General features: G+C 47.3%; 1 protein-coding gene across 4 annotated transcripts in view; it reads right to left on the reverse strand.

The window, feature by feature from the left end:
* The window catches only part of ASTN2 (astrotactin 2), a 749,503-nt gene that overhangs the window by 9,422 nt on the left and 712,161 nt on the right, over positions 1 to 27,920 (reverse strand). For 3 of the 4 annotated variants that reach the window (XM_079789927.1, XM_079789926.1, XM_079789925.1), the window contains 2 exons: positions 5,507 to 5,607; positions 2,954 to 3,137 (listed from right to left, as the gene is read on the reverse strand). In XM_079789927.1, the coding sequence (XP_079646053.1) occupies positions 2,954 to 3,137; positions 5,507 to 5,607 (285 nt within the window). Of the gene's footprint in view, positions 1 to 2,953; positions 3,138 to 5,506; positions 5,608 to 12,270; positions 12,371 to 27,920 lie in introns of those variants that run through there. The other variant, XM_079789928.1, reaches the window with a different exon arrangement.

Raw genomic sequence — 27,920 nt, forward strand, 5'->3', positions numbered from 1 at the left:
GGTTAGAGAGGTAACATATAAGTAAAGACCTGTGAGGTACAGAATACTAAAACTAACAGGTACAGTGCAAAAAATTAAAACATGAGGTGTCAGCGAGTAGAAGTATTAAGGATACTCTAAGGAGATGGCATTCTAGCTAAGACCTGGGGTTCTTTGTAAGATTTTCTTAGAAGATAAATTTTCCACGAATTAAAAAAAAAATACTAAGTACTACTAGACTAGCTTAAGTGATCACTTTGCAGATGAGGCGACTGAGGGCCAGTGAGCACCAGAGCCCAAGGGTGCACAGTGAGTTCACTAGCAGCGCCGGGACGGAGTAGGCTACATATGCCTTGGTTCCTGCTGACACGCCAGTGTGCAGTGTTGGCGGAATGCCAGAGGCCCTCTGGGGACTGGGAAGACCAAAGGAGGAGGGAGCTGTGTGCCCCGGGTGTGGGTTGGCAGACAGTGGCTGGTGACTGGCTGGCCAGAGGTCAGCGACTCATCACAATCCATTACCGAGTGAGCTGCCCAGTTTCCCTGGGCAGCCAGGTGGCCTTTCCAGAGGATTTATGTCCCGGAGGGTCATAAAGGGTCCCAAAGGTGTAAAGGCAGAGTCAGGAGTGGGACTCTGGTTCAGCTTCCACCCAAACTCCCTGAGCCCTGTGGGAAAGCCCCATGCAGTGGCATGTCTTTCCCTGCCCACAGCAAGGCAGCAGCCGAGGCTCAAGCCTATCTGCCCTCATTCCGCTTTTATCTAAAGAACCTTCCTTTTGTGAGAAAGGGAGAAAGGTATGGTCTAGGACCCCATAGAACAGATAAGGCCCCACCCAAGGAGAGATCCCTTTTATCCCTGGACCAGGCTCTGGTCTCTTCCCTTGAGGGCCTCGTGTTTTCAGAAGGTTATTGCAATTGTGAGGACTCAGGGTGAGAGTTCCGGGCAGACCCAGACTCCATAAAAAAAATGTCGCACTCTGGGCAGCTCATGTAACCCCGGTGGGCCTTTAATTCTTTATCATCTTGAAAGAGGGAGGATACCCTACTTTGTCCAGCTTACGGGGTGATTTTAAAGCTTTTTAAAGCCCATTAAATGTTTCAAGAAGTCATGTGATTCTCCCCAGCACTACCGATGCTATCCTGGCCCAGAGCATGGCTCTGTCTCTCCCCGCTATTATCACAACAGCCTCTAGGGCCTCCATGCCTCCCTCCTGTCTGGACCTCTCTAGTCCATGCTTCCAACTGCAGTCAGAGGGATCTTTCTCTCTTGAAGATCTAATAATATCACCCCCTCCCTGTGAAAAACACTTGAAAAGCTTCCCATTACCCCAGGGAGATAATCCAAACTCTTTAACCCTACTTAGCGGGCATTCAGGACTGGCCCCTGCTGACCTCTCCCTTCTTATCTTTTACAGCTCCTGCTGTCACACACTTTGCTCTGACAATTTGGAAATTCTTTCAGTTCTTATACACACAGTGTTTACCGAAGTGCAGAAGGAGTTCCCCTGAGGCGGGGGAATGGATTTGAGGTGGTGCTTGAGATGATCATATACCCAGTATTGAACAACAGCGAATCACACTGGGAAAGCAGCTAGCTCCCTTGTTCACTCTCGTCCCTTCCTCCAGGTTACTTAAACACACACACACACACACACACACACACACACACACACACACACATCTTGGTTTGGGACTGTGTCTTAGCACTATTCTAACACTCACCCATCTCCTCTTTTAAAGGAAGAGCCTTGAGTTGCTCCAGGATGGAACAAAATTGTGTGGTTTTTCCATTGTATGAATGTTTAGGTTTAATTTTCTATTGAGGTTAGATGGTGCTATGCTCCCCTTTACAAGATGACACAGTGTTTTCTTTTCAAATATATTTGCAGTAAAAAGTGAATGTAAGGAAGAGGTAGCAAATGAACAAAATATATATGGTATGGTGATATGACAAAAATCATACATGTGGCAGGCAAATGATCAAACTTTGAGGGAAAAACCTAGCTGTAGTGTAATATCATCATCTCCTCTGAGCATTTCCCAGGGAGTCCCTCTGCTCCAGACCCTCCAATCCTTTTCTCCCTCCACTTGCCTGACCCCTCCTCCCTGTTTAGGTCTCAGAGTGTCAGCCCTTGGGAAGCCTTCACCAGGTGTCTATGCCTCGCCTGCCCAAAGGGCCCTATTATTTTGCTGTCATGATACTTGCTATTCCTATTCTGTGCTATTGCTTGTTTAATTACCTGCAAAAGCAACCTATGTGTAGGTAGGGATTGCTTCTACCTTTTTACCATTGCACGGTCAACAACTAACATGCTAATGAGTATGTGCTGAATAAAAGAACGAATGAATGGATGGATGGATGACGTTGTTAGGTGCAAGGCAGGAAATGCAGCCACCATTTCATATGCTGCTTTATGAAGCTTCAGAAAATGGCAACTGCATCTTAGTCATGTTTGAATCCTCCATAGCACTTAGAACAGTGGTTGACAATAACTGCTGATGACAAAAAGCATACCTTAACATTCATGTGTTATGAATGTATTTAGTCATGGTCACTATTGGACTTCATTCCAGAAAATCTCGGGTTTCTTATGGAAGAGTGGGAAGAGCCCTGGATTTGGGGCCATGGCCTGTCAACGGTGCCTCTCCATGATCTCGGTTAGGACACAGCCTCTCAAGGAGCCCAAGTTTCCCATCTCTAAAATCAGAGGTGGAAGTTGGGCAAGGGGAGCGATTAATCAGAAGAGCACTGATGTTTCTCTCTTATCTGACATTCCAGGAGTCCAAGAAGCTAAGATTCCAAGATTCTTCCTCCCTCCCATGTCCAATCTCTACCTAGCCCTGACATGAGACCAAGGTGAGTGCAACCCTTATTTATTAGATAAAGCCCATTCTCAGCCTACAGGGAATAGGGTCCAGTCAAGTCTAATGAAAGCAAGAAGAATGTACCCCTCCACTCACACTCATATGTGCATACCTGGGCCCCAGTTCATCCTCGCTCCTCCAGACGAAGTCCCCGAACTTCTCATAGTGAGAGTTGTAGTGGTGCTGGACTCGGAACAGCATGGAGGCTGAGACCTCCATCAGCATGTTGTAGGCAGTCTGCTGCTCCTTTCCACTCGTGTACCCATTGTACAGATTGTAGATCTTGTCGGCTATCTCTGAGGTGGGAGAAGGCACAAATCACTGGACAGTAGGGCAAGTGAGGATGGAGACATGCTTTGCAACAAGGGAGGCGTATCCATGCAGGAATTCACTTGCATGGTCCTTGGGGGCAGACAGACCTCAGTTCTATCCTGAACGTGTCAGGAACTAGCTGTGTTCAGTTTTTCCTTTCAACTAGTGATAACAATGTCTAATCTGAGGAGCACTGGGAGGACTAAATTAAAAACTGAATGTGGAGGACTTGACACAGGGCTGGGCACAAAGTTAGTGCTCATAACGGCAAGCTTCATTATTAACAAAAGTTTTGTGCCTGCGATTTAACATTCAACTTTCAAGCAAGTACAGAGGCTTAAGTAAACTGTCTTGGGCTCATCTCAATAGTCTACTTCTGTCTCCCCTCTGCCATTTTCCCTGCATGTTTCTGTGATCAGGTCTGACAGGTCCCCATTCAGTAATCGTTCAAAGGAAATCCAGAATCTTCCGCTTGCCATTCATGGTAATTCATATGCCTTCCACCATTCCAACCAATCGATGGAACTTAATTGGCTGCTCTCCTGAGTAGAAAGCATATCTTTGTATCTTTGAAGACTGATCAAAATTTATATATGTCCCCAAGTCACTGCTAATAGCTGCCTCTAGGAGAACTGGGGGGCACATTTACTTTTACTTTGCATTATTTTCTACTCTGATTTTTATCTTTCTTATATTTTTTAGCAATGTGAGTGTATTATTTTAAGGTATCTTTTTTATTTATTTTAATCTCATCTAAGGACATACCCAGAGAGGAAAGTGTGTGTGGGAGGGGGGCGGGGGGAGGGGAGAGAGAGGTAGACATTGATTGGCTGCCTTCCATACATATCTCAACCAGGGATTGAAACCACAACCCAGGTATGTGCCCTGACAGGGAATCAGACATGCAACCTCTTGGTGTCCAGGATAATGCTCAACCAACTGAGCCACTCCAGCTGGGCTGCATTATTTTAAAGTAGAATTAATAAAATTCTCAGGAAAACATCTCAAGTCCCTTTGCCTTTGAGACTCATTAGTTCACCATTTCCTCTCGCCTACATGCACACAGAACATTTGTTCTCGAGCCTTTTGTAGAAATGTCTCTCCCTGTGGGACATGAACTTCGAAAAGGAGGTTACCGCGTCTCTTGCATTGCTTGTGCCAGGGCCTTAGAAAGCACTTGCTCAGCCTGAAGTGAACCAGCAGGGCTTGAGCTGCTATCTCATCTTTGCCAGTCCTGACATAGAAGCTGCATCTACACGTTGCCCAGAATGAAGTGTACGGTGGATCTGATTGACTCGTTCTATTCTGTCAGGTGTTTTGCCTGATATTTACAATTCCACGGAAAAGGAACAGCAAAAAGGTTTAATCTTGCGTGTGAACTCTGACTGATAGTACCGCTCGCTCATTGTAGCTCTATGGTGCAGAGGATTCTGAGGCCACCCCCGAGCTGGATGGGAGAGCGTGCTGTGCTCAGCTAGTGATGTCTACACGGGTGCAGCAAGCTGAAGTGGTGTTGGGGAGTACACGAGACTTGGTTGGAAAGTTTATAAGGAGGACATTCTGATAAAAGGGAAGTGTGCAGAAGGCCGCCTGCCCTGTTTATCAGAATTCCGACTTAGAGGAGTGTCGAAGGTGGTGCCCTTAATTATTCCTTGACCTTTCCAAACAAGCCTGTGCATGTGCAGATCCCCTGGGGGTTTACTGGAATCCTTAGACTTAATCCCTGGACGCCCTTGCCTAGAGGACAATGTAAACATGTGTCCTCCCAAGATTACTCACCCTATTGATTGTATCTAAAGATAAAAATTCCAATAAAGGCATAACGAGCCAGGCAATAGAGGCTGCTCTGGCTACTAAAACCAGGGGCCCCTTAGCCCTCTTTTGCACAGAGTCCACATCCCAGAGGCATCAATCTGTTCATCCGTCGTTTGGGGGCTGCTGGTCTGCCCCGGCAAAGTGGTCTTCTAGGTGCCACTGTTCTGCCAGCTGCAGCATCGACTGAAATGAACGAAAGTGACCGATCTCTAAGAAGTGCAGGCGAAGGGTCAGGATACAGCCAGGGGCCTCTGCCTCTCCCTCATTGCTTGACTCAAAATCAAAACACAGACAAACTCTATAAAAGGGGAGCAGGTCTGTCCACTGGCAAAGATATTGTGGACCATCCTGGGTTTCTTTTATGGCTTTGATGAACTTAGCTCCATGTTCCTCCTCCCTCAGTTCCTTTACTTTCTTCTCCCAATGCCAATAGATGTGGGGGGCGGGAAAGGGGTGGTGGTTAGTGACTGTTGGGTACAAAAGTTAGAGACAATATATATATGGGAGTCCCTGGGAAGTGAAGCAATGGGTCACCTACCTTCTGCCTTGTTGTCATCCACCAGTGGGCAGGCTGTCCTCAGGGTCACCGTGCTGAGCTCCGAGTGCCTCCCCCGCGTGTCCACAGCATACAGAGTGAATCTGCAGCACAGCAAGAAAACACAGCACCAGGCTGTGGCTTCTGAGAAGCCCTGGACAAGTAATACAAAGAGGAAGCCGAACCACAGCACAGGTATGGTCGGGAACACTCAAGCTGCAGGAGAAATGATTTCCCCCCAAAAAAGATAATTATAAACCATTTACTGAGCACCAATGCCTCCTGGGCCCTTTGGACTTAATCTCTTCATTTACAAGCAAGCAAACCTGGAAGGCCGGGATTATTATCGCCTGCGTTTCACCCTTGAGGAAACTGAGACTTAGACTGCGCATCTTTTGAGGGACTCATAGCTACTGAGGAACAGAGCACTTGAGAAGTGAACCCCAATGCTATCCTACATAGCGGGGTGCACTCACATATCTTACTCCATTCATTTATTTAATAAATACTTATTGAGCATTAAGTGTGTACCAGGAATTATTGTAGGAAGGTGCTCAGGTCATAAAGATGAGCAAGAGATTCAAGGTCCCTGCATGCATAGAGTGAATCAAAAAGTACACAAAATATTCTATAATGGTAAATGTGAGAAGTAATATAATAGGAGAAGGTGAAGAAGACTAATGTGGGGGGGTGGGGGAATGTGGATGCTTTAGACAGCGTTGTCCATGGAGGACTTGAGGTGGAGAGCAGGACTGGGCTGAGAACTGAATAATCAGAAGCACTGGCTTATGGGAGGAAGACCTGGGGGAAGAGCCTTCCAGACAGGGAGAGCAGTAAGAAAAGGCCCTGAGGAGAGAAGGAGCCCAGACTGTTGGAGGAACAGGCAGCGGGTATGGCTTTAGTAAAATGATGTGAGGTGGAAGGTTAGTGGGCACCTATGGGAGTCTCAGTATTATTCTAGGTACAAGGCATGTCCCCACCTTTCTATGATGTCACCTGAGGCTCCATGCTGTGCTAGGGGACGTAGACAGACAGTGTGGCTTTAAAAGGAAAGAGCTGGAAACCGCGGGCCAGGTGGATTCGGGTCCAATCCAGCGCACAGAATTCTTTCTGGAGCAGTCCCTACCCGCTGGCCTACCTTGAGAAGGCTCCCTGACCCTTCACGCCTCCAGATCGCAACGTTCTGTGGTTTAAACAAAGTCTAAAGAGACTTCCAAGAGGAGGTGAGCCTTGAAGGCCAGGAGCAACCTGAATAGGACTGTTGAGCATCTGAGTGTCTTGTCTCTGTCATGCCATCCTCTTTCATCTGTCCTCAAGGACAGAGGCAATAGTGAGCGTGGGAAGAGGCTTCCCAGGGTCAAGCAGAAGAAACTGTGGTCTCAGGGGGCCTCTTTCCTTTCCTCCTTCCCCAATACCTCAGTTCACCTCATGTTACATAAAATGGGCTAAGACTACGGTCTCTGAGCTACAGAATGATGAGCCCTGATTGACTGCACATGGTAGGCACTTAATAAATGAGTTTATTTTACAACTTAATTAATATGTATTAGGACTTTAATATGTGTCAAGCACTGAGCTGAGCAGTTTTACCTGCATTTTCACTATTAATTCCCCCCAAAAAATCCTAAAAAAATAGCAACTATTACTCTATTTTATATGAGGGTCAGGAAGAGGAAGTAGCTTGCCCAGAACCACAGAGTAATTCCTGGGACTGGCAGGTTAATTAAGCCTAGGTTTGTTTGACTCCAAAGCCCATGAATTTAAAAACTGTCAGCTGGCCAAAGGTCTCTGGATACCAACTCTGTACACATTTAATTCCATTAGGTACACTCGCCTAACTCCAACTATAATGAGACAGTGCCATTTTTATGTGTTGTGGGTTATTGTTTTTTAAATAAATGATCACATTTATTGTCTCCATCTTTCAGAAGAGGAAATCGAAGATTAAAAAAAAAATGAAGCAAAGTCACAAGGTTAGAAAAAGAAAAGAGCCAGGACTTGTAGCCTGGTTTGTCTTACTTTAAAGCCGTACCCTTGGCTCTCGACTCCTGCTGCTCCAGGTCTACCCTAGATGGCTTTGGAGGTCTGGACTGGGTGATCTACACGGGCCCTCCAAGCATGGATAACTGGTGGTCTGATGCCCCAAAGGATGTTTTTTACAAAAAACACCATGAATCAGAACTTCTTGGTACAAGGGTCACAGAAAGCAGAAACCAGTATCTTTATGGAAAAAAGACCATTTGTCGTGTGCGCGTGTTTGTGTGTGTGTGTGTGTGTGTGTGTGTGTGTAAACCTCTTTAAAATAGCTCAATTTCTCTTTTAAAGAACATACTTAGCCCATCCCAGGAATAGGTTTCTAACCTACTCCTTACTATTAATACGGAACCTCACTGTAATTAAGACAGTACAGTAGCAACGTCCTCTCTTTGCTTCCCCAGTTGAAATAACAAGCAGTAGGAAGCTGACATTCTTGGTGCACAAAGGAATTTGTCAGCCGATCAGGCCAGGTTTGTATCTGTGGTGCCACAAGCCAAGCTGGCAGCGAGCCCCATGACCATACATGCTCCACATCCTCGGCTGCAATGGGACATGCCACTGGGCCCGTGACAGGCCCACAGAGACACCTCCTCGCACTACAGGAATGTCAGCACTGAGCCCTCCGGCTGCAGAGGCCTTGGGAGAGGGTGGAGGAGGGATCGCCCAGAGCCCTGGTGGCATGCTGTTCGGAAGCAGCAGGAGTCTTGCAGCCCAAGGGGCACCCACTGGAGTGGTGCTTACTAGCGTCATGCCTTAGGCTAGTTGATTATCCTCTGTGATCCTAGTCTCCTCGTATGTGAATCAGGAAGAAACAGTCCTTCCTTGCACAATTGGTAGTTCAGGTGCAGGGAACCCAACGCACTGCCCTGTTGTAACACTAGGCATGGCTGCCAGCTAAAGAGTGCTCACAGGTACCGGGTCATTTACATGCATTATTTCATTATTATGAGCTGGGTACTGTGACTGTTTACAATTGGTGATAAGGACATTGGTTCCAAAGATGTAAGTAACTGACCGATTATTACATATTAAGTAGCAACAGGGGACCAGAACTTAGATCTGCCTGAATCCAAAGATTATGTTCTTAACCATATTGTACAATAGTCCCCCCTTACCCAAGGGAGATATGTTCTGTGACCCTCAGTGGATGCCTACAACTGCAGATAGTACCTGACTCTATGCGTACAATGTTTTCTCACACATACATACCTACAATAAGATCTTTTAGGCAATTTCATGGATAGAAGGTTTGTTCTTAGCAACCTCAGCGTAAGATGTTTTTTCTTTCCTTATTAAGTTATGAACTTTTTCCTTTTCAATGAGAGGAAGCACGTTATGGCTCCTCCTTGGCACGTCCAAATTGCCAGCATCACTACTCCTGTGCGTTGGGGCCTTTATGAAGTAAAATGAGAGTAACAAGCACTGTGATACCGTGGCAGTGGATCTGGTACCCGATGGCTACTAAGTGACTCGCAGGCGGGGCGCGTCTACAGCATCAGGCGTCGGTGACAGGAGGCTGCTGTCCACCTCACAGCGCAGCGTGCATGGATATGAAACGTAAGGGCTCTGCAAGGTGAGTTCAGATTGGGAAACCTTGCAGAGGGAGGTACTGAAAGCAAGATCGCAAAGGAACGTCAGGATGTGGAAATAAGTAGCAAAGTAGGGCGGGGGGGGGGGGGGGCGGTCAGGACAGTGTTGGGTAACGTTGAGTAAGTCCTTACTATACAACAACCCATCTAGAAAGTGGAGGAGGCGGGACCCAAGCCCCAGCCTGGGTGTGCACTTCAGCGTGGGTACTGCCGCGCCCCGGCATGGAGCCCAGCACTGTGTAGATGGTAGGCATGTAGTAAGTAGTTGAGTAAATGAAGGGACTCCAGCCTGCCACATCTCATTTCTCAGTGTCAGTTTCTGCCTCAACAATATGGGAACAGGGCGAGGCTGTCTCAAGGAGGACCATGCGGAAGGATGTGTGAGAAGGGGCTTGTAAGTTGCAGATTTTTATAAAGACCATAGAAGAGCACTTATTTGTGCAACAGTACACGTTTGAAAAATGCTTTCTTTGAGTGGGAGAGAAGGGGATGCGTTTCAATGGAGGGAAACATTAAAGGCTGCAGTGAGTGGCCTCTGTGAATGAGCCCAGACATGAGGAGGTGGATTCTTTTTAACTCTGCTTTCCCATTGGCTATGTAGGTTTCCATGGTGCTTCTGCAATACATCTCCTCCACCGAGAGGGTCCAGGGTCACCTCTCTGCTTAGCCAGGCAGCATGAATAACGGTATGTTGGGAAGAAGGAGTCTCAGGTTTTTAGGTTATAAAACCTGGGGATAATCCTTGCTTTCCCCTTCACCTTCCCTGAGCCTCGGTCTCTGCACCTGTCAAATAGGGTGACATTATCCACATCTCACACATGGCGGATCAGGACTCAACGATATAATGATTGGGACAGGCCTGGTTCAATCCTCGCTCCCTAAAAGGTAGCGACTGTTTGTGTTATGAGAGTAACCGAATGTATCAGGGGAGGCCCAGGATGGAGGCGGCCTGGGCCACCCTGCCGGCAGGGGCAGAGGGGTGGAGAAAGAGGAAGATGTCAACCTCACAGGCCTGGGTCAAAAGTCACAAGGCCATACGCTTTCTGCCTGTCTCAGCTGTAATTGAAGAACTGTTCCAGAGACACATCTGAAAGCTGTTAGGGGACCAGGCCGGGCCTCGGGGGCCCTTTGTGAAGGGAAGAGTGCGGAGGCCTCTGATGGGGAGAAGGAAGAGGGAAAGGGAGAGGGAGAGAGAGAAACAGACCCACGTCCACGCCCGCCCGGAGAGCAGAGTGAGAAGCGGGGAGAGCGAGCGACTGAGAGGGAGAAGCCAGACCTCTGCGTTTCTCAGGGATCCAGCAGGGTGCCAGCTACCTTCTGCTCAGGTCTTTCATTTTCTCTTTGCCCCTGGGACAGGCCGAGAGCCATGAAATTTGAACTGGAACTCCAGAGCCATCATAAACGCCACATCCTAATGTCACGGTGGGGAAACTGAGGCCCAGGGAGGAAAAAGACTCGAACAAGGACCCACCCTGGCTTTTCTAACTCCTCCTTGTGTTTCTTCGATGGCTGATTTTGGTCCCATTGCACCCCTGGGGCACCTGTATTATAAAAGAGGTGCTCTGAGGATGACGTGCACTGGGCTACGTAGGAACCTGGCGCTCCAGGCTCGAACCCTCGCTGTTTTTCCCTCTGGTCTTGTTTCAGGAGAAAGAACACTGGCCAAGGTGGCTGAAAACCTGAGTCCCCGTCCCAGCTTCTGCACAGATGCCTAAAGGCAAGAGGGCTTAGTGTATTGGGATTTCAACCTGTGGGGAAGTGCCTTGGGATTGACTATTTGAACGCAAAGTATCGGCCCATGTTTCTCCAACATCCTCAGGACAAAGTCTAAACCCCTTACCTGGGCCCCTTAGTGCCACTTCATCATGTCCATTCACGGAACAGTAATCATCACTGAGTTGCGAATGAACTCTGGCCACCCATCGAGCCTCGTTTACCAGTCTGTTTGCAACTCTGACCCACAGCAGGATCATATCCAGCTGCAAATGACTCTAGAACACGGATTCCACCTCTGCCTTTGCACGTGCTGTACCCTCTGTCGGGGCCACCCTTTCCCTTCTCCACCGGACCCTCGCCACCTTGTCCTGGAGGCACCAATCAAACCTCATCTCCTCCGGAAGGCCTTTCTCCCTGCAAGAGACCCTGTGAGAACCCATGCCACCTGGGCAGGCCAGTGCCCATACACCTGTCTCTTGCCCCATGAGTAGGTGAGTATCTTCAGGACCCACCCCTATCCACCTCCACCCCGGACTCAGCTACCTAAACCATGAGGTGCCTGGCAAATACTTCCCAGAATGAATGAATGACTGAATGAGTGCCTCGGTCAACTATGAGGCAGTGGTTCCCTTGTCTGGAAATCAGTTTTTCCATCTGTAATAGGAACAAAATGTGATGACACTGAAGGGTCGTGACAGGAGACAGAAGAGGGGAACAGCGAAAAGCATGGCTTTGGAATCAGGCGATGTGGTTTTTAACTTCTGGCTCCCTGCGTATTGTGAGACCTTGCCTCAGTTTACCCACCTGCACAATAGGAATCATACTATTAAATCCCACTGTGTGGGGTCCTCTTTGGAATGAATGAAATGTGGTATGGAAGTGCTTGCCATGATGCCCGGCCTGTGCTACCCTCCATGTGAGACGGCTGTGGGCATTATTCTCACTAGTGTTATTAGGATGCCACGGCCCAGGGCCTGAGTCCCTCACCCAGAGCAAGCTGTCCTGGTGGACATCAGAGGAGGTGGGTGGGGAGGAAGCTGCTGTTGGTCTCATCAAAGACCCCAGGCCCGGCGCACAGCAGGGGTGAGAGAATGAAACTGAGAAGTTAATTGGCGGTGAGAGCTTCTCACGGATCTGACAGGGGGTAAGAGCCGAGACAGGGCCCCTGAGGCCCACGTCAGGACGGTCCCGAGAGTACGGGGGAATGCGTTTGAAGTCTCCAGGCCAACGCCTGCTCTTCCCCAGCCGCCACATGATTTAGGCACTCTGGGGAGGCAAAAGTCTCCTCGCTGATTTGAAGGGAAACAGATGTTTCCAGGCCAGAAGCCCTGGTCTTGTAAAATGCTCTGCCCCCATCCCCCAACCCCCAGCTTTGGCAAACAACCTCACTGCCCCCCCCCCCCGCCCCCTTCAACCACCATCACTCCCCTCTAGGCTGTTCCCAGCACAGCGTGGAGGCTCGGCTCAGGGCTGGGGAGCTGGATGGCCAGGGGCACCCGGCCGCCCTCCTCTGGGTCTCGGTCTCCTGTCACCACAGTGAGAGAACGAAACCAGGATCACCTCTGAGCAACAGGCTAGATCTGACACTCTCCCAGGGCCTGGGGGATTTTCCCTCAGAAAGAGACGGGGTATTCCATTCCAGATTTTTCTCTATCACAGCAGATGGCACAGAACATGTGCTTGAATGTCAGATGGCTCTGGGTTCTAATCTCAATGCCATCAGCTACTGGACAAGCAGCAACTTAACCCTGGGCCTTGATTTCCTTATCTGTAAAGTAGGGAGAAGGGTTCTAGCTCATAGGGTTGTGAGAATTAAATCAGAATTCAATCCCCTTGCCCCCATACGTTAGGTTTCTTATGAACAAAACTGAGTATCATCCCTCTTCCCTTTTCCTACCCATGGTGCACAGAACAGTCTGGACCCCGAGCAGGTGCGTAAGAATGTTTGTAGTTGATTATTGGCTAGTAGGGAAACTTGCTAGGCCCCCAGCATTCCAGAGACTCGGGGTCTGAATCCTGCTCTGCCCGAGGAGTAGAAAGAACATTCTCGTTCCATGACCACAATGCAGCAGGGTATGGTGTGCATGGTTAGAACAGTCTTTGGAGCCTGACTACCCAAGTTCAAATGTTGGTTCTACCATCTATGACCTTTATGACCTTGGGCAAGTTAAAGAACCTCTCCGTTCTTCAGTGTTTCTTGTCTTTAACCTTTTGCACTCGGATGTCGAGTGTGACTCGACATGGTTAGCATTAGAATAAAGGAATCGAGAAAAAAGCAAGCGAGTGCAAAGGTTTAAACTGTGGATGATACTATTACCACCTTCAAAGGGATATTAGTGGGATAAAGAACTCAAAACACACCTGCGTGCGTGCTTAAATTGTTAATCTCTTCTATGATGGTCTTAAAATGAGCTCCTCCCCCAATTCGTTGACCTTGCTCCCACTGAGAGGCGGAGGATGCTTTATGTCCCTTCTCCTTGAATGTGGGTAAGTTCACAAGCACTTTGATTAACAGAATACAGCAGAAGAGACATCGGGTGACTACTGAGTCTGGGTCTTAACAGGCTATGCGACACCTTGCTCGCTGAAACACTCTCGCTCGGAGCCCTGAGCCTCTGTGCAAGACATCCCAGTGTGAAGAAGCCATGCCACATGGAACAGCTACTCCAGGTGCCTCAGGGGTCCTCGTGTTAGGGCCATCCAAGCCCAGGCTCCAGATGGATGTAAGAAGGAGCCTTCAGGTAATTTCAGCCCAAGTAGCCAAGTCACCCCCAACTTTTCAAGCATTGAAACTGAGGCCGCAGACTTCATGGAGCAAAGACAGTCCAACCTGCTGTGCCCTGTCTGAATGCTGGACCCACAAAATCCATCAGCATAATCAAATGGTTGTCCTAAGCCGCTAAATGTTAAGGTCATTTGTTGTGTCACCAATGATGACTGATGCATCTAGAGCAGGGTCAGCACACTGTGGCCCATGGGCCAGGCTGGGTCTGCTGCCTGTTTTGTAAATAATGTTTGAATGGACCACTGCCAAACTCATTTACTTAAAGTGTATTTTCTGTGGGCGCTTTCACAAGGCAGTGGCAGCACTGAGTAACTGCGACAGAGACTACATGGCCCACATGCCTAAAATGCAGAGAGAAGTGTGTTGACCGTGGTTAGAGCTTGGACAGCACTTGATGTCAGATCATTTGCTTATGTTATCGCGTTTGATCCCAGTGTTAGAAATCATTCCTGTCTTACGCATGGGCTCCCTGAGTTCGGGTGACTGTCCAAGGACACAAAGCCCTTCTGTTTCCAGGTCTAATGCCCAAACCACCTGCTGAAGATCTGAACTCCAGGTGGGTTCAGACACTGAATGAGCAGCATGGCCCTGGGCACTGCCCTGGCCTTCCCAGCCTGGGCATGAGGGCACTGAGAAGATGGTATGTATGGACCGGCTGCCAGAATCCCCATGTCGTTTTCCCCAGCTGGGTGCTTGTCACCAGGCAAAACACCTCTCTTCTCTTTTCGTCCAGGAGTGTCAAAGTGAGACCTGACAATGGACCCCTGCCCTGCTCCACAGGCAGCCCGCCCACTCCAGGCTCAAAAAAACAACCTTCGTATCTCCCAACTCGGGCAACAACCCATGCTTTCTACCAAGATAAATACTGAGTTCCAGTGCCCAGCACAGAGAGGACGCCATGGTATTAAGGACTCGGGTCCTTTCCTGTCTGAGGCATGGGAGACCCTTCCTGGGACAAAGGTGAGTCAGTCTGTGTTCGGACTCTAAACATCAGCTCCCCCGACTGGCACTCCCTTCAACCCCTCCAAGTTCATGAGCTATAACAGGCAAATAATGTTGGTGGGCATGGCAGCAAAGAGAGCTCTGAGTGGGGGCCAAGTCTGAAACCAAGGTTGGTGCTAAGCTCGGGCACAGGCAAGAGCAATCTAGAATCAGGGCTAGATACCCACTGCTCTCCCTGCCCTAGTCCCCAAAATTCAATGAGATATGAGCAGCACCCTAAAATTCACAGTGCCAAGAATTCAGAAATGGATGGTTGACATTTAAAATTAAATAAATACAAATTGACTTACAATTAAAGCACGCTGGGTATATCTCCAATACCTGAGTGAGGAGTAAGTGGTTACCACAGCAGCGTGTGTCTGTACCAATGAAAACCTGCCAGGCGCCTGGCACTCCGCTAGGCACCTGGCGCTTCACTAGGCAGGGGAGACACTCTCATGGAGAATGAGTGTGGTCCTTGCTTTCGGGGAGCTCACAAAAGAACAGGGAGATGGTCAAGTGCACAAGAAATGGGATGCAGGGCTACGAACACGTCAGTAAAAATGTATTCTTGCCCCCACCCAAGTTGGCTTCAGGTGTGTCCCTCCTTCCTTTTTTTAAAACACCAGATTAAGCATGGGACATGCAGGCCACCTGGGTCCTCTATTAGCTATACCCCACAGGAATGTCAACCATCTATAAGAATCTCAATTTTTCCTATTAAAAAAATGGTTGATGATCCTTACCCTCCCCACCCAAAAGCCTCAAAGGAGTGAACATGCCAAAGGATTTGAATATACAAATACTATGCCAATGACCTGTCCTAGTTCATTCATTCACCTGCCAAGTACAACCTGACCCCTCTTGAAAGAAAAATCCAGGTTAGCACTTTACTTGGCTTCTCACAGCAGTCCTTGTCCTTGTCCTTCCTTTTCTTCTTCTCCATCCCTTCCCCTTCTCATCCCCTTCTTCCCTTTTTTTTTATTTTCAGGGAAAAAATAGTAACACAAAGTTGGAGGGTGTTCATTGTTTGGTGGGTTGTTTTAGGACAAAGCAGACAAAGACTAATTTTATGGTTTCAAGTCAAGGAATGAATTAAGCATGGAATGCCTGACTATTCTACTTCAACTTGTAGTCCTGGGATCTTTAAAGCAGATTGTGGCCTTTTTCTTATCTTTATTGTGTACTGGACAGACTCTAAAACTCAGATAAAAACCAATAATTTTCAAGTGACTTCAGTTACAGAAACTTTTTGCAGGAAAGCATAACTTGGAAGTATGTTGGATTGAGAGACAGAGGGCATGACTTGTAGGTTTAATCTTGTTGTTAACGAGCTATGTGGCTTTGACCAGACTGTTTGATCTCTCTGTGCCTCAGGTACCTCTAGATAACCCCCCAGGGATGCTATGAGGACCAAATGGTCATTATGGATGTGAAAGTGGCTTAGAGGTTCCACACACATTTCCTGGGCACCTACTCTGTATCAGACCCAGTCCTGGGAGCTTTTATACAGTCGTCTTCTGTTCTCTTTATAAGTGCCTGAGGAGTGTGTGTTATTAAATCCATTTTACAAGGAGGCAAGTGAGCCATGGAAATTTGAATTGACTTTTCCAAAGACTGCACGGATATAGTTCAGCCAGGCGCCGGCATAGGTCTCCTAACTCAAAGTCCAGTGCTGTTTCCAAATAGATAGAATTATTAGGTATTCATTGGTCCCAACGGGGTCTTGAGTCACAGTTCAGAGGAGGTTAGTTTATTAGGAGGATGAACTCCATGTTCCTAACTTTTGACAAGAAGGAGTTCTTAGTACAGGAACACCATCACCCGTACCCCCCTTTCTCCTCACCCCGTGTCTGACTCGAAGGTCTCTCTCTTCCTACATGGTGCCTTTTGAGACTGTGTTTTGCCAAAGCCACGTCCAGAGGAGAGGAGGCCAAGCAGAGGCCACCAATTTGGATTTACTCTTGGACGTTGAGTTAGGGAACACTATGGGCAGGATGATTCTTATTTAGTTCAAGTTAAGCTCAGTCTCCACATCCTGTGTGAGCTGTGCTTTCCCGTGGGTGGAGGGATGAGTGTGGGCAGAAAGAACAAGCCTGCAGTTGGAGTCGAAAGGGCTCAATTTGTATCAGGTCTCCATTTCCTATTCCTATAATCTCTGAGAGCCTCAGTTTTCGTACCTATAAAAGGAAGTCAACAAAACCCGACTCCCAAGATTGTTGTGAGAAAGAACACAGAAAACACCTAGGACAGTGCTTGGTACGGTAAATGTTATCGTGCTGGTCATGCTTATTCATGGTACCCATGTAAGATAATGTGAGGATAATGTGTCTTGAAAATCAACCCCCTGGGCAAAGGCAATGCTCCAGAGGGTGTTATAAGCAATAAGGCCATTATTTTCCATAAGCTCAGCCACTGGGTGTGTAGGGAAGTCCCACCAAGTCTCTGAGCCTCCTTTTCTTCATCTGTTACATTTTGAGAACCAGAGACAATGCACACAGTGAACACTGGCTGAGATGGGTCTGAACCCTGGGCTCCCCTGCCTTTGCCCCCTGGTCAACACTATGACCTTGGGTGAAATCCTTCCCCGTGGACCTTCCTTCTTTTACCAGATGAATTTACCAGTGATTCTAGCAAATGTTAACACCAATTAATTACCAACACTTCACAAACTCTTCCAAAAAAGTAAAATTGTATAAATCCAGTAAGTATTACTTGGATACCAAAACCAGATAAAGACACCACAGGAAAAGTCCAATATCCCTTATAAATACAGACACAACAAGATACTAACACAACCCAATAACATGTAAAAAATGGTACACTATGACCAAGTGGGATTTATCACAAGATTCAGCATATGAAAGTCAACCAATATAACACTTGTATTAATGGAATATAAGGACACAAATTATATGATCATCTCCATAGACAAAGAAAAAACTTTCACAAAACCCAACACCCTTTCATGATTAAAACAAACAAACAAAAAACACTCAACAAACTATAAATAAAGGGACCTTCCCAAATGTGATAAAGGGCATCTGTGGAAAACCCATAGCTACTTAATGGGAAACAGTGAAAGCTTCCCCCTAAGATCAGGAACAAGACTAGGATGTCCACTTTCACTATTTCTATTCAACATTGTACTGAAGGTTCTAGGAAGGGCAATTAAGCAAGAAAGAGAAATAAAAGTCAGCCAGCTAGTAAAGGAAAATGTAAAACTACCTCTACTTGCAGATGACATGATCTTGTATATAGAAAAACAAAGGAATTCACAAAAATAGATCTAAAAATATCCAGTAAGGTTATATGTTAAAAGATTTATAAAAGTCAACTATATCTCAATATGCTAGCAATAGACCATCAGGAAATAAAATTAATAAATAATTACATTTACTGTAGCATCAAAATGAATAAAACACTTGGGAAATTTAACAGAAGGACTGTGAGATATATACATTAAAAACTACAAAACATCATCAAAAGAAATTTAAAAAGATCTAAATAAATGGAAAGACGTCCTGTGTTCATGGGTGGAAAGACTTAACATTGTTAAAATGGAAATAATCCCAAATTTATCTATAGATTCAATACAATCCCTGTCAAAATTCTAGCTGTTTTTATTTTGTTTGTTTGTTTGTTTGTTTGCAGAAATTGACAAGCTACTCCAAAATCATCTTGGAAAAGATAACAAGGTTGAAAGACTCACACATTCTGATTTCAAAAATTACTACAGAATTACATGAATCCATACTGTCTGATATTGATATAAAGATAGACATAGATCAACAGAGTAAAACTGAGAGTCCAAAAATGAGCTCAGACATTTATGATCACCTGATTTTCAACAACAGCACCAAGAAAATTCAATGGGGAAGGATCTCTTTAAAATTTCTGTTCCTAGGAATATACCCAAGAGAATTGAAAACATGCCCATAGAAAAACCTGTACACAAATTTTCATAGCTGCATTATTTTTAATAGCCAAAAAGTGGGAAACAACTCAAATGATCACCAACTGATGAATGGATGAACACAATGAACACAATGTTGTATTTCCATACAACTGAATATTATTCAGCCATAAAAATGAATAGAGTCCTCATTCACACTACAATTTCACTGAACCCTGAAAACATTACGCTAAGTGAAAGAATCCAGGCCGAAAAGACCATATATTGATATGAAATGTCCACAATAAGCCAATTTCTAGAGACAGAAAGTAGATTAGTGGTTGCCAGGCTGGGGATGGTGGGGGGTGATGGGAGTGACTGTTCATGGGTATGGGGTTCCTTTCTCAGATGATTAGAATGTTCTGGAATTAGCTGTGATGGTTTCACACCCTGTGAATATCCTAAAATCCATAGAATTGTATACTTTCAAAGGGTGAATTTCAAGGTATGTTAATTAGATCTAAAAAAATCCAAAAAGCTCTATTAAAAACAACAACAATTTATGTCCGCTTCAAAGGACCCTGCCTCCCTAATGTGTCATGGAAGAAAATTGGTGCCTGGGTCTCTTCTATCTGTAGCTTTCTGAATTCTGAGTTTGAACAAACACCTTCTGCCCCACCCCTAGCCCCGTACTTGCACATGGAATAGAAAGCGTTACTTAAAGGGAAAACAGGGACCTCCGATGGACAACGAGGTAGGTCGTGGTGGCTTTGGTGCACTTGGAAAAGTAGGAGGAGTCTGAGGAAGGCAGCAGGACTGCTCCAAACCTGAGTACGATGCCGAGCTTAGGGCAGAGTTGCGTGTTTAAATGTCATCTGAGTTTAAATATCATCTCTGTTGCTCATGGGCTATGGGACACCAGGTAAGTACTTCACATCCTCCCGCCTCTGCTTCCTTGTCAATAAAATACACACAGTTCCACCTGCCGCACAGGGTGGCTAGGACTCCTCAGAGTAGAGAATATGCCCTCAGCCAAATTCTTGACAGATGCTAACAGCTCCATCCATGGTTAGAATAATTATTTTTAGTGATCCTCATCTGCATTTTCTGTCTCTTTGATAAAAAACAAACAACTGTTTCAATCCAGCGTGGCTTCACCTTGAACCTCGGGCATCCTCCCAGCAACCTGCCTGGCCTCCTCCCTCTGCCTGATGTTTTCTCTCCAGTTTCTTCCCTCGCCTCCTTCAGATCTTTATGCCAGTGCCTCCTTCTCGTCAGGTTCCCTTTTAGATTTCAACTACATCCCGACTGCTACACCTAGAGTGCATTAGAATACCACTTACCCAGCTCCATTTTTGTCCATAATATTTATGATCTTCAAATATATTATATCATATTCTTGTTTGTTATCATTTTTTTGTTTGTCATTCCCACTTGAATATAAAATTCACAATAACTAAAGTTAATCACTGATCTATCCCCAGTGGCAAAACTGTGCTAGATCACATGGTGAGTATTCAATACATAGTTATTGAATAAATGATGATATAGATATAAAGATATAGATATGAATGTTCATGTGTCTGTGCATAGTTTGTATGTGTGCTTGTGTGTGTATGCACGTGTGTGCATGTGTCGGGGGAGTTGGGGGTAGAATGTAAGAAATAACATGCTCATTACTCAGGGCAAGGGCAGATTCTTTTCCCCACGCTCCGCCCTGGAAAGCTGGGGTTTAGAGGATGTGGAGAGAGGGAAGGAGAAGAGAATCACAGTTTTCACAAGTTCAAAGACTTAGGAAGACAAGTCCCTCTTGTCGATTTGAACAGCTGTTTGCTCACTTTACAGCATTTCTGGAAACCTATGTCCACCCAAGTGCCTTGGCTGAAGCTATTATACAAGCAGGTGCAGCCCAGCAACCCTACGCCCCAGAGGACACTATGTGAGAATAGATTAAAAAGAAATCTAAGAACCCAGAACCTGCCTCCCAAGGGGTTCCTGATTTACTTAACCAGACAAGATGTCTATCTATCTCATATGTGCATATCATCATTGCCAATCATTGGCGATATAATATCTACTTTACTCTTTACAACAATCCTAAGTAGTAGATCATATTATCTATATTGATCTTTACAGATAAAGAAACAGTCTCAGAGAGCAGAAATGAGATCCTTGGGTCACATGGGCTGTCAGTGGCAGAGCAATTTCCAATCCCAGAGCCCACCTGACCCCAAGTCTGCATGCTCTGTATTGCCCAGTATCCCCCACGCACCAATGAATGAGCAACACATCAGTCCTAATCCAAAAGACAACTGAACAGGTAAGACATGTCCACATGAACCAATGGTGAGCAGGACAGGATAGGGAATTAGGTGCTGGTAGAACTACTCAGAGTAGACGTAAGGGGGCTGGCAAAGCCCTCCCTTAGGTGAGAGCTGGGAGCTGTTCCCCTCTCCAACTTAGAATGGCCAGAAAAACAGAGGTAAAGTTAGGTGGTGCATACAGCATGACTTAAAGATCGACTATGCAATCCAGGCTGCGAATAAAAGGCTAGTGATGATGCAAGCACACGGGACTTGGCCTGGTGATATCTCAGCAGGATTCCCAACAGAGCAGGGACTGCAGGGGAGCTGGGCAGCTGCCCAGGAAGCCCTGAGGAGAGCCTTGCCTATGTCAGTCCTGAGCTCCAAGGGTGAACTCAAAGCTTCTCACGTGCTGAGATATTGCACCAGGACAGAGTCTGGTCAAGTTGCTCATTCAACCCTTGGGTAAGGCTCAGAGAAGCCCATCAACTGGCCCTAGGTCACACAGTAAGTTCAAAGCAAACCCAGGATTTGACCCCAGGCCCCCTGCCTCCAAGGCGGGATGCAGATTCACAGTGGGGACAAAGCAGGGCGCCGAGAGTATGGTGCCCTCCCCAAAGGTGTCACCTTGCCTCACCTCCACTGGGCATAGACTATCAGTGGGGTTCCCAGAGAGCTTCTCTACCGAACACTTTTTGCTCTGTTTTGAATGCTTTTTTCCTCCTCTCACTCCTTCGATGCTTGCTGGGCTACTTTATCCTGTTCTCTGCTCGCCCATACAACCCACCTTACTACCTCTTCCCATCAGCCACCATGCCTGGTATGTAAGAGTCAGGCAAACAGATGCCACATGCCGGACCCCTGTTTTCCCAAGGGACCTGCGAGGAAGGTGCCGGTCTCGTGCCCCCACCCCCCACCCCCCACCCCCCGGGTGCAGGCTACAGTAACAGGCTCAGAGCCTGCCAGTCACTCTGGCGGGACACCTGCCCGAGATGCAGCAGAATATAGGATTCAAACCCAGGTCTGTGGCCTCCACCCCTAGGGCTGCACACTCCCCACTATGCGGCCCCTCCCTGCCCAGCCAGCAGGTCTGATCACGGCTGTGAACTCCAGCGACCCCACACAGCCCTTGTCTAATATCTCAGAGCCACCGCCGCCAACCAGCTCCCTTTGCCCATGAAGATAAGCCTCTGCGCTCGACTGGACACAGTGGCCTGAGGAACCTTGAGCTACCGGAATAAGGACACAGCCTGGCTGGGCACAGTTGGGGCATCCGGCCCCGATAAGACCTCGCCATGGCTGGACAAGCTCTCAGAGACGTAAGAATTTGCGTAAGCAGGAGATTGGAAGAATACATTATTAAAATATTTATTTCTATTTGTACAGGTATTGACATAAAAAGGGGAGGGAGGAAGGTTCCCAGAGAGATAAGACCCAGTGGGACTTTCTGTACCTGACTTTTAAATACATGGCTGTTACAGAAATGAAATAAATATTAATAACAAATAATAACAAAAGCTGCAAGTGCTGGCTGGAAGCAGCTGCGGTTTCAATAGCTAACACGTGAGGCCAAGGAAATGAAAAGGCAGAAAAGCCAGCAAACGCACAGACAAGCAAACAAGAAAAACCTCACTTCACCAGGATAAATTAAGACACCATTGTGGCTGTGTCTTAGGAGGAAGGGGCGAGCAGGGTAAGACTGCTGGGGGCAAGACCGTCACCTTCGGGTGTGTGTTTAGTTTTAGTTTGTGTCAGGAGAACAGAAAGGGCTCCGAAGCAAATGCGACCGCATCCTGACAGGTCTCCATCCTGCATGGCGGCTCATTACACCGTCTCCGTACTTTTTGCATTTTATTTTCGTCTTCATGATTAAAGCAAACAAATGAGCCCATCCCTGACGCCCATCAATTCACACGTTGCAAAGCTTATTACAAAAATAACCTTGAAAGCAAGACAAAGCAGGGTGTATGGCCCACATTTCACATTCAGAGAATGTGATGCTCGCCGGGCGGGTGGGGAGGGGGCTTTCTCATCAAGGACAGACGTGGTGGCGGAGTGATAGAGCCGCACGCACAGAACTGCTGGGCCCAGACCGCCTGGTGCTGCGTTCACCTTGACTTGGAAGACAAAACTGTCCCTTCTTGCGGAAGCAGCCCCGGGAGGTCTGGATGGGTCCAAGGACTAGGCAGCACCCAGGCACTCCTGCTCTCCTGCTTCTTGGCCAGTCCACCCACCTTCCCTCTCTCTGCTGTCTGTCAACGAGCCTGGGCCTCATTGTTCAGTGAAAGCTTCCAGCCCCTGCTTCTGGTTCACACCAGTCTGTTCTCTCCCTGACTCTCCCTGCCTAGTCCCCTGTTGGGGGGTTGCTTGCCGGGCCTGAGTGGGGCTTCCCACCTCCTCGCCTTCCTCAGTGAGGCAGGACAGCACAGGAGTTAGGGATCCAGGCTGATGGCATCAGAAAGACCCTGACATGGACCCTGCTCTGGGCTCCATCCCTCTGAGCCCCTATTTCCTCATCTGTGGAATGGAATGAAGATGGTACACTGAGGACAACCATGTTTGCTTCGGTTGAGTTTGCTTCCCTTACCGAGCCTCTCCTCCTGCTTTGCTGGGAGCAGGGTGCCTGCATCCACTTGAGAACCATTTCTCCACTTGTGATTTGGGTAGGACTGTCTGTCTGATGTCCCCGCCTCCCACTATATAAGTGGTGACACCAACCAAGCAAGGCGACCACAATCCTTTCCTGGGGGTTGATAGGGATGTTAGGGAAAGGGTGTGTGTGTGTGTGTGTGTGTGTGTGTGTGTGTGTGTGTGTGTGTCTGAGATCACAGGCATAAAGGATCAGCAAAGCCCATGGCTGCCGAGGTCCATATCCACTCCCCCGTCTAAGAAACACCCACCCCAGAATGCAGCCAGTGCTCAGGGAAGTGGAGTAAAGAAAGAAACAGAGTCCTTAGCTATCTATCATCTGGACTCCTGGACCCCTCCAGGGCTGCCGTCAGCACACCTGCAGGACTTTCCTTAAGTGGATATATTCCACTTTTTCTGAGAAGCAACTGTGAGTTTCTGTCACTCACATCCAAGAGTGCAGACCCACATGTCCTTCAGAAAATCCTTCAGAAAGTTGCCCTGAAGATTAAACAAGATAATGCTGTTTAATCACACGCTTAACGTAGTATCTGGCACGTTTCTAAGTGCTTAAGAAGTGGTGTGAGAGGTCATTGTTATCGTTAACTGGGCTCTAGTGGACTTGTCCCGGAAGGAGGACTGCCCCTTGCTCAGCTCGGCAGCTCAACCTAGTGACCAGCAAACACAACTTCTACCACTGCCTGGCTACGCCACTTTGGTCAGGTCTCCCTCGCCTGGCCCAGAACCAAATGTCCAGGCTGTGGGAAAGGCCTACACCTGTTCATTTGGGGCTAATTGCTCCTTCCTCTGCATGTCTTAATATCTAAGACCCAAAGCCGTGAAGGACCCTGTCTTCATCTCTCCTTAGTTGTCATCCCCACTCACGTGTGAGCTCCCTGGGAGAAAGAAACCACATCTCATGCCTCTTTCAACCCCGTCAGCCCCTCGCATGGTAGTGACAGCCCGGAAGAATTTCTTGCTGTTTCAGAAACAGATGAGGCCAAATACTCTTAAAAATTAGAAAGGGAATAATGGGACTTTTGCCAATTTACATAGGCTTACTTATTTCATAACTCCTAGAGGAGAGCTACGGTCCATCGCAGGTGCTTGGAAAACGCTTCCTGGTTGCTGCTGGCCCTGCCCTGCCTTGAGCCAGCCGAACAGGCCAGGGATCGAAGTAGAATTCTGGCCAATAAGCATCAGGCAGGATATTTGCTGATGAGCTGCCTCTGGCTCACCCCTCGCCCTCTCTCATCCTGTTCATCGGATACTGCAGATTGCAAGCACCCTCCTTCAGGGCTGGCCCACACTAGACCTCTCTGCCTCTCCCCCAGGCCTTGGGAAGAGCTTCCTTATCTGCTTCCTACAGTTCTCTTCCACCTCCAACCCACTACCAGTCTATTAGCCAGAGATCTTCCGAACGAGCAATCTGACAATGCCTGCTGAGCAGCTGGCTCCAACCCTTAATGGCTCCCTTCCCGTCAAGATCAAGTCCACCCCTCAGCCTGGCAACAAAGCCCCTTGATGATCTGAGCTCCACCAGCCTCTTCAGCCTCATCACCCACATTTGCCCCATTGCCCCATGATGGCTTCAGCAGGGTTTGTAAATTGCTACGTTGCCTTGATCTTCAATAACTTTAGCCATAAGGCTCCCTCTTCCTGGAAAACCACCTCCCCTTCTCTCCATACCTTCATCTAACTGACCCTGTTCACCCTTTAAAACTCAGCTAAAAGGTCACCCTTTCCGCACAGCTTTCACCGGGCTGAGAGGCGTTCTTTCCTCTGAGCTCTCACGTCAAGGGACACATGTTATCATGAGCTCCATGGTGGCAGGGACGATGGGCTGTTCACCTCCGGGTCCCTAGAAGGCAGTGCAAAGCCATACTGAGAAAGAAGCCCACACTCTAAAGCAAGAGGAACGAATAAATAGCAATGCTTACGGGGAGGAGGCGACACCTGAGCACACCCTTAGGGAATCAGTGTGCTCTGGGTAAGTAGAGGAAGGCTGGAGGAGGTCTTTCCTGGCCGGCAAACACTTCCTGTTTCCCCGCCTTTTCCCCATAGCTGATCTGCTTGATGCTGTGCAATCAGTTCACTGATTATTCTTGGCTTGTGGCATGGTAGTTGTGTACACATCTGTCCCCTCCAGTAGAACAGGAAGCTCTATAGGGCAGGCACCGTGTCTATTCCTTCTGTTGGTCCCTTATAATAGGCCCCGCAGGAGGGAATGTAGTGCAGAGGCTCAGAGCGTGAGCTCTGAGGTCAGAAAAGACCTGCCTTCTAATCTCTGTTCTGCCATTGACACCCTCTGCGACTCTGCCCAACTCATGAAACCTCTGTGGGCCTTCATTTATTTTTCTCTAAAGTGAGGGGGAAAACCGTGTCTGTCTCATTGGATGAGAGCTATGATTAAATGTAATATTACATATATTCATTTATTTAGCCAATAACTATTTATTGACTGCTTTCTGCATGTCTAAAGCTGAGTATACAGAGATAAATAAAACATTCACCCTCTTCACCCTCATAGACCATCAAGTTTATGAGGACAGACTAAATAGGCCATTGCCAAGTTTAATCATTGCAATCATGGAAAGGGATGGGGAACGTAATTGAGATGATGGGTTCTAGGGATGCTATTCTGAAGAAGCACCATTCAGGCTGAGAACTGAAGGATGAAGAGGAGATGCAGCATGTGCCAAGGCCCTGTGATGGGTGAGAGCACAAGACTTGGTGTGCAGGAGGCTCATTACATGCTACTGTGACTTCCCCGGAGGCTGGGCTAGTTAATGATTAGGGACCGTGGGCTCTGGAGCCAGCCTGTCTGAATGTAAATCCTGGCTCTGCTCCTGACTGGTGCATGACATCAGGCAAATGTCTCAACTCCTCTGGGCTTTCTCATCTGTAAAATGGGAACAATAAAATACTGCCCTCCTGGGGTTATTGAGAGGAAGGATGAATTAGTTTATATAAAGCATTTAGAACAGTGCCTAGCATATCAAAACCACTCTTTAAATAATAGCTATGCCTATCATGATTCTTTTGCTTTTTCTCTAAAGTCTTTACAGGAATACTATTAGGAAAGAGAAGTCAAAAGTCTTGCCTGAAGGAGACATAGCTGGGCTAGTAACTAAAAAAGAGCAACGGAAAGGTATGGGAGGTTGCCTAATAAAATACGAGGAAGTCCGTCTGCCTCTCCCATGGTACAATCCTTGTGTCACCTCACATAGTGCCACTGGCGCTCCTGAGATGCCTCCGGGGGACTCCCTGGGGCCTGCCCTTGGTCATCTGGATTTGAACAAGGCTACTGAGATTCCTGGAAGCAAGTTTAAATCCAAGACAACATGTTATTTAAAAACTCACAGGATTAAAGCAAAAGCAAACAAAAAACTCTAGGGATATCCTCCTCTTCTTCTTTTTAAGATGCTTTTGTGGATTTAATATCCACCTAGAAGCCAGCAAAATTGCTGTTTATTTATCCTGGAGCTTCTGAGTATCTTCCTTCTCCCTGTTGCAGACCATAGATGTGATTAAGAAAGCTCTCGTCATGGTCTTAAATGACTGCACACCCCGAAGGAGAGAGTTTTGGGGGCAGGCCCCTGATAAGGACAAGAGGAGATGCGTCAGGCCTTGGGAGTCAGGCAGGCTGCTCCCCCACCCACTGACCTCTCCACAACTGAGGCAGATCCCCCTGCTCTCCCTGCTTGTATGAATCTGTGAATGTTTCCCAGAAAGAAACAGTAACTTCTCCTTTTTCTGGCAGGGACACCTGGTGAAACTCCCTGCAAACAGGGCCTCTCCTCCCCTTCGCGCTGGCCTCACACATGCTAATGCAAATGAGTCCTGACCCAGCCAGGGGTCTGTGGGAAGGCTGCCAGGAGCTTTAGAACAAACATGCAAAGAATGTTATTTCATTTCTGGCATCCTGGGGAAAGAGGGACAGAGAGAGGGAAGCTGGGCAGCAAGGGGGTGGAGGGAGAGAGAGAATGAATAGGAATGCTTACTGCAATAAGGCTGAAGCAAATGGGAGGAGACCGATATGCATAAAGGGCCTACTAGGTGCCAGAAATTAACATCTAGAATTATTTTTTATTTTCACATGTACTAGAGTAGAATTTATTATGCCCACTTTTTTTTTTTTTTTTTTTGGATGCAGGAAAAGGCTTGGTCTCAAAAGTTAGGTATTTTTTTTCAAAGGGTAGAGTCAGGATTTGAACCCGGACTTTAACATTTTGGAGTCCATGATATGTTTGCATGGAGGCTGGCTTATTAGTGGTCCTTTGATAGTTTCCCAAAGAAAACTGTGAGCACAAACACCCCACATCCTATGAGTCTCTTTATCCACTTCCTCTCCACATCCCCTGCTGCCATTGTTATAACTGCACATGCATTCTCTCTCACCAGGACTATTGTAACAGCGCCCTAAGTCTTCCTACTCCAACCCATACTCCACAGAGATCATTCAAAAACGAAATCTGTGGCC

This window comes from Cnephaeus nilssonii (assembly GCF_951640355.1).
Source record: "Cnephaeus nilssonii genome assembly, chromosome: 14".
In the NCBI taxonomy this organism is placed as follows: domain Eukaryota; kingdom Metazoa; phylum Chordata; class Mammalia; order Chiroptera; family Vespertilionidae; genus Cnephaeus; species Cnephaeus nilssonii.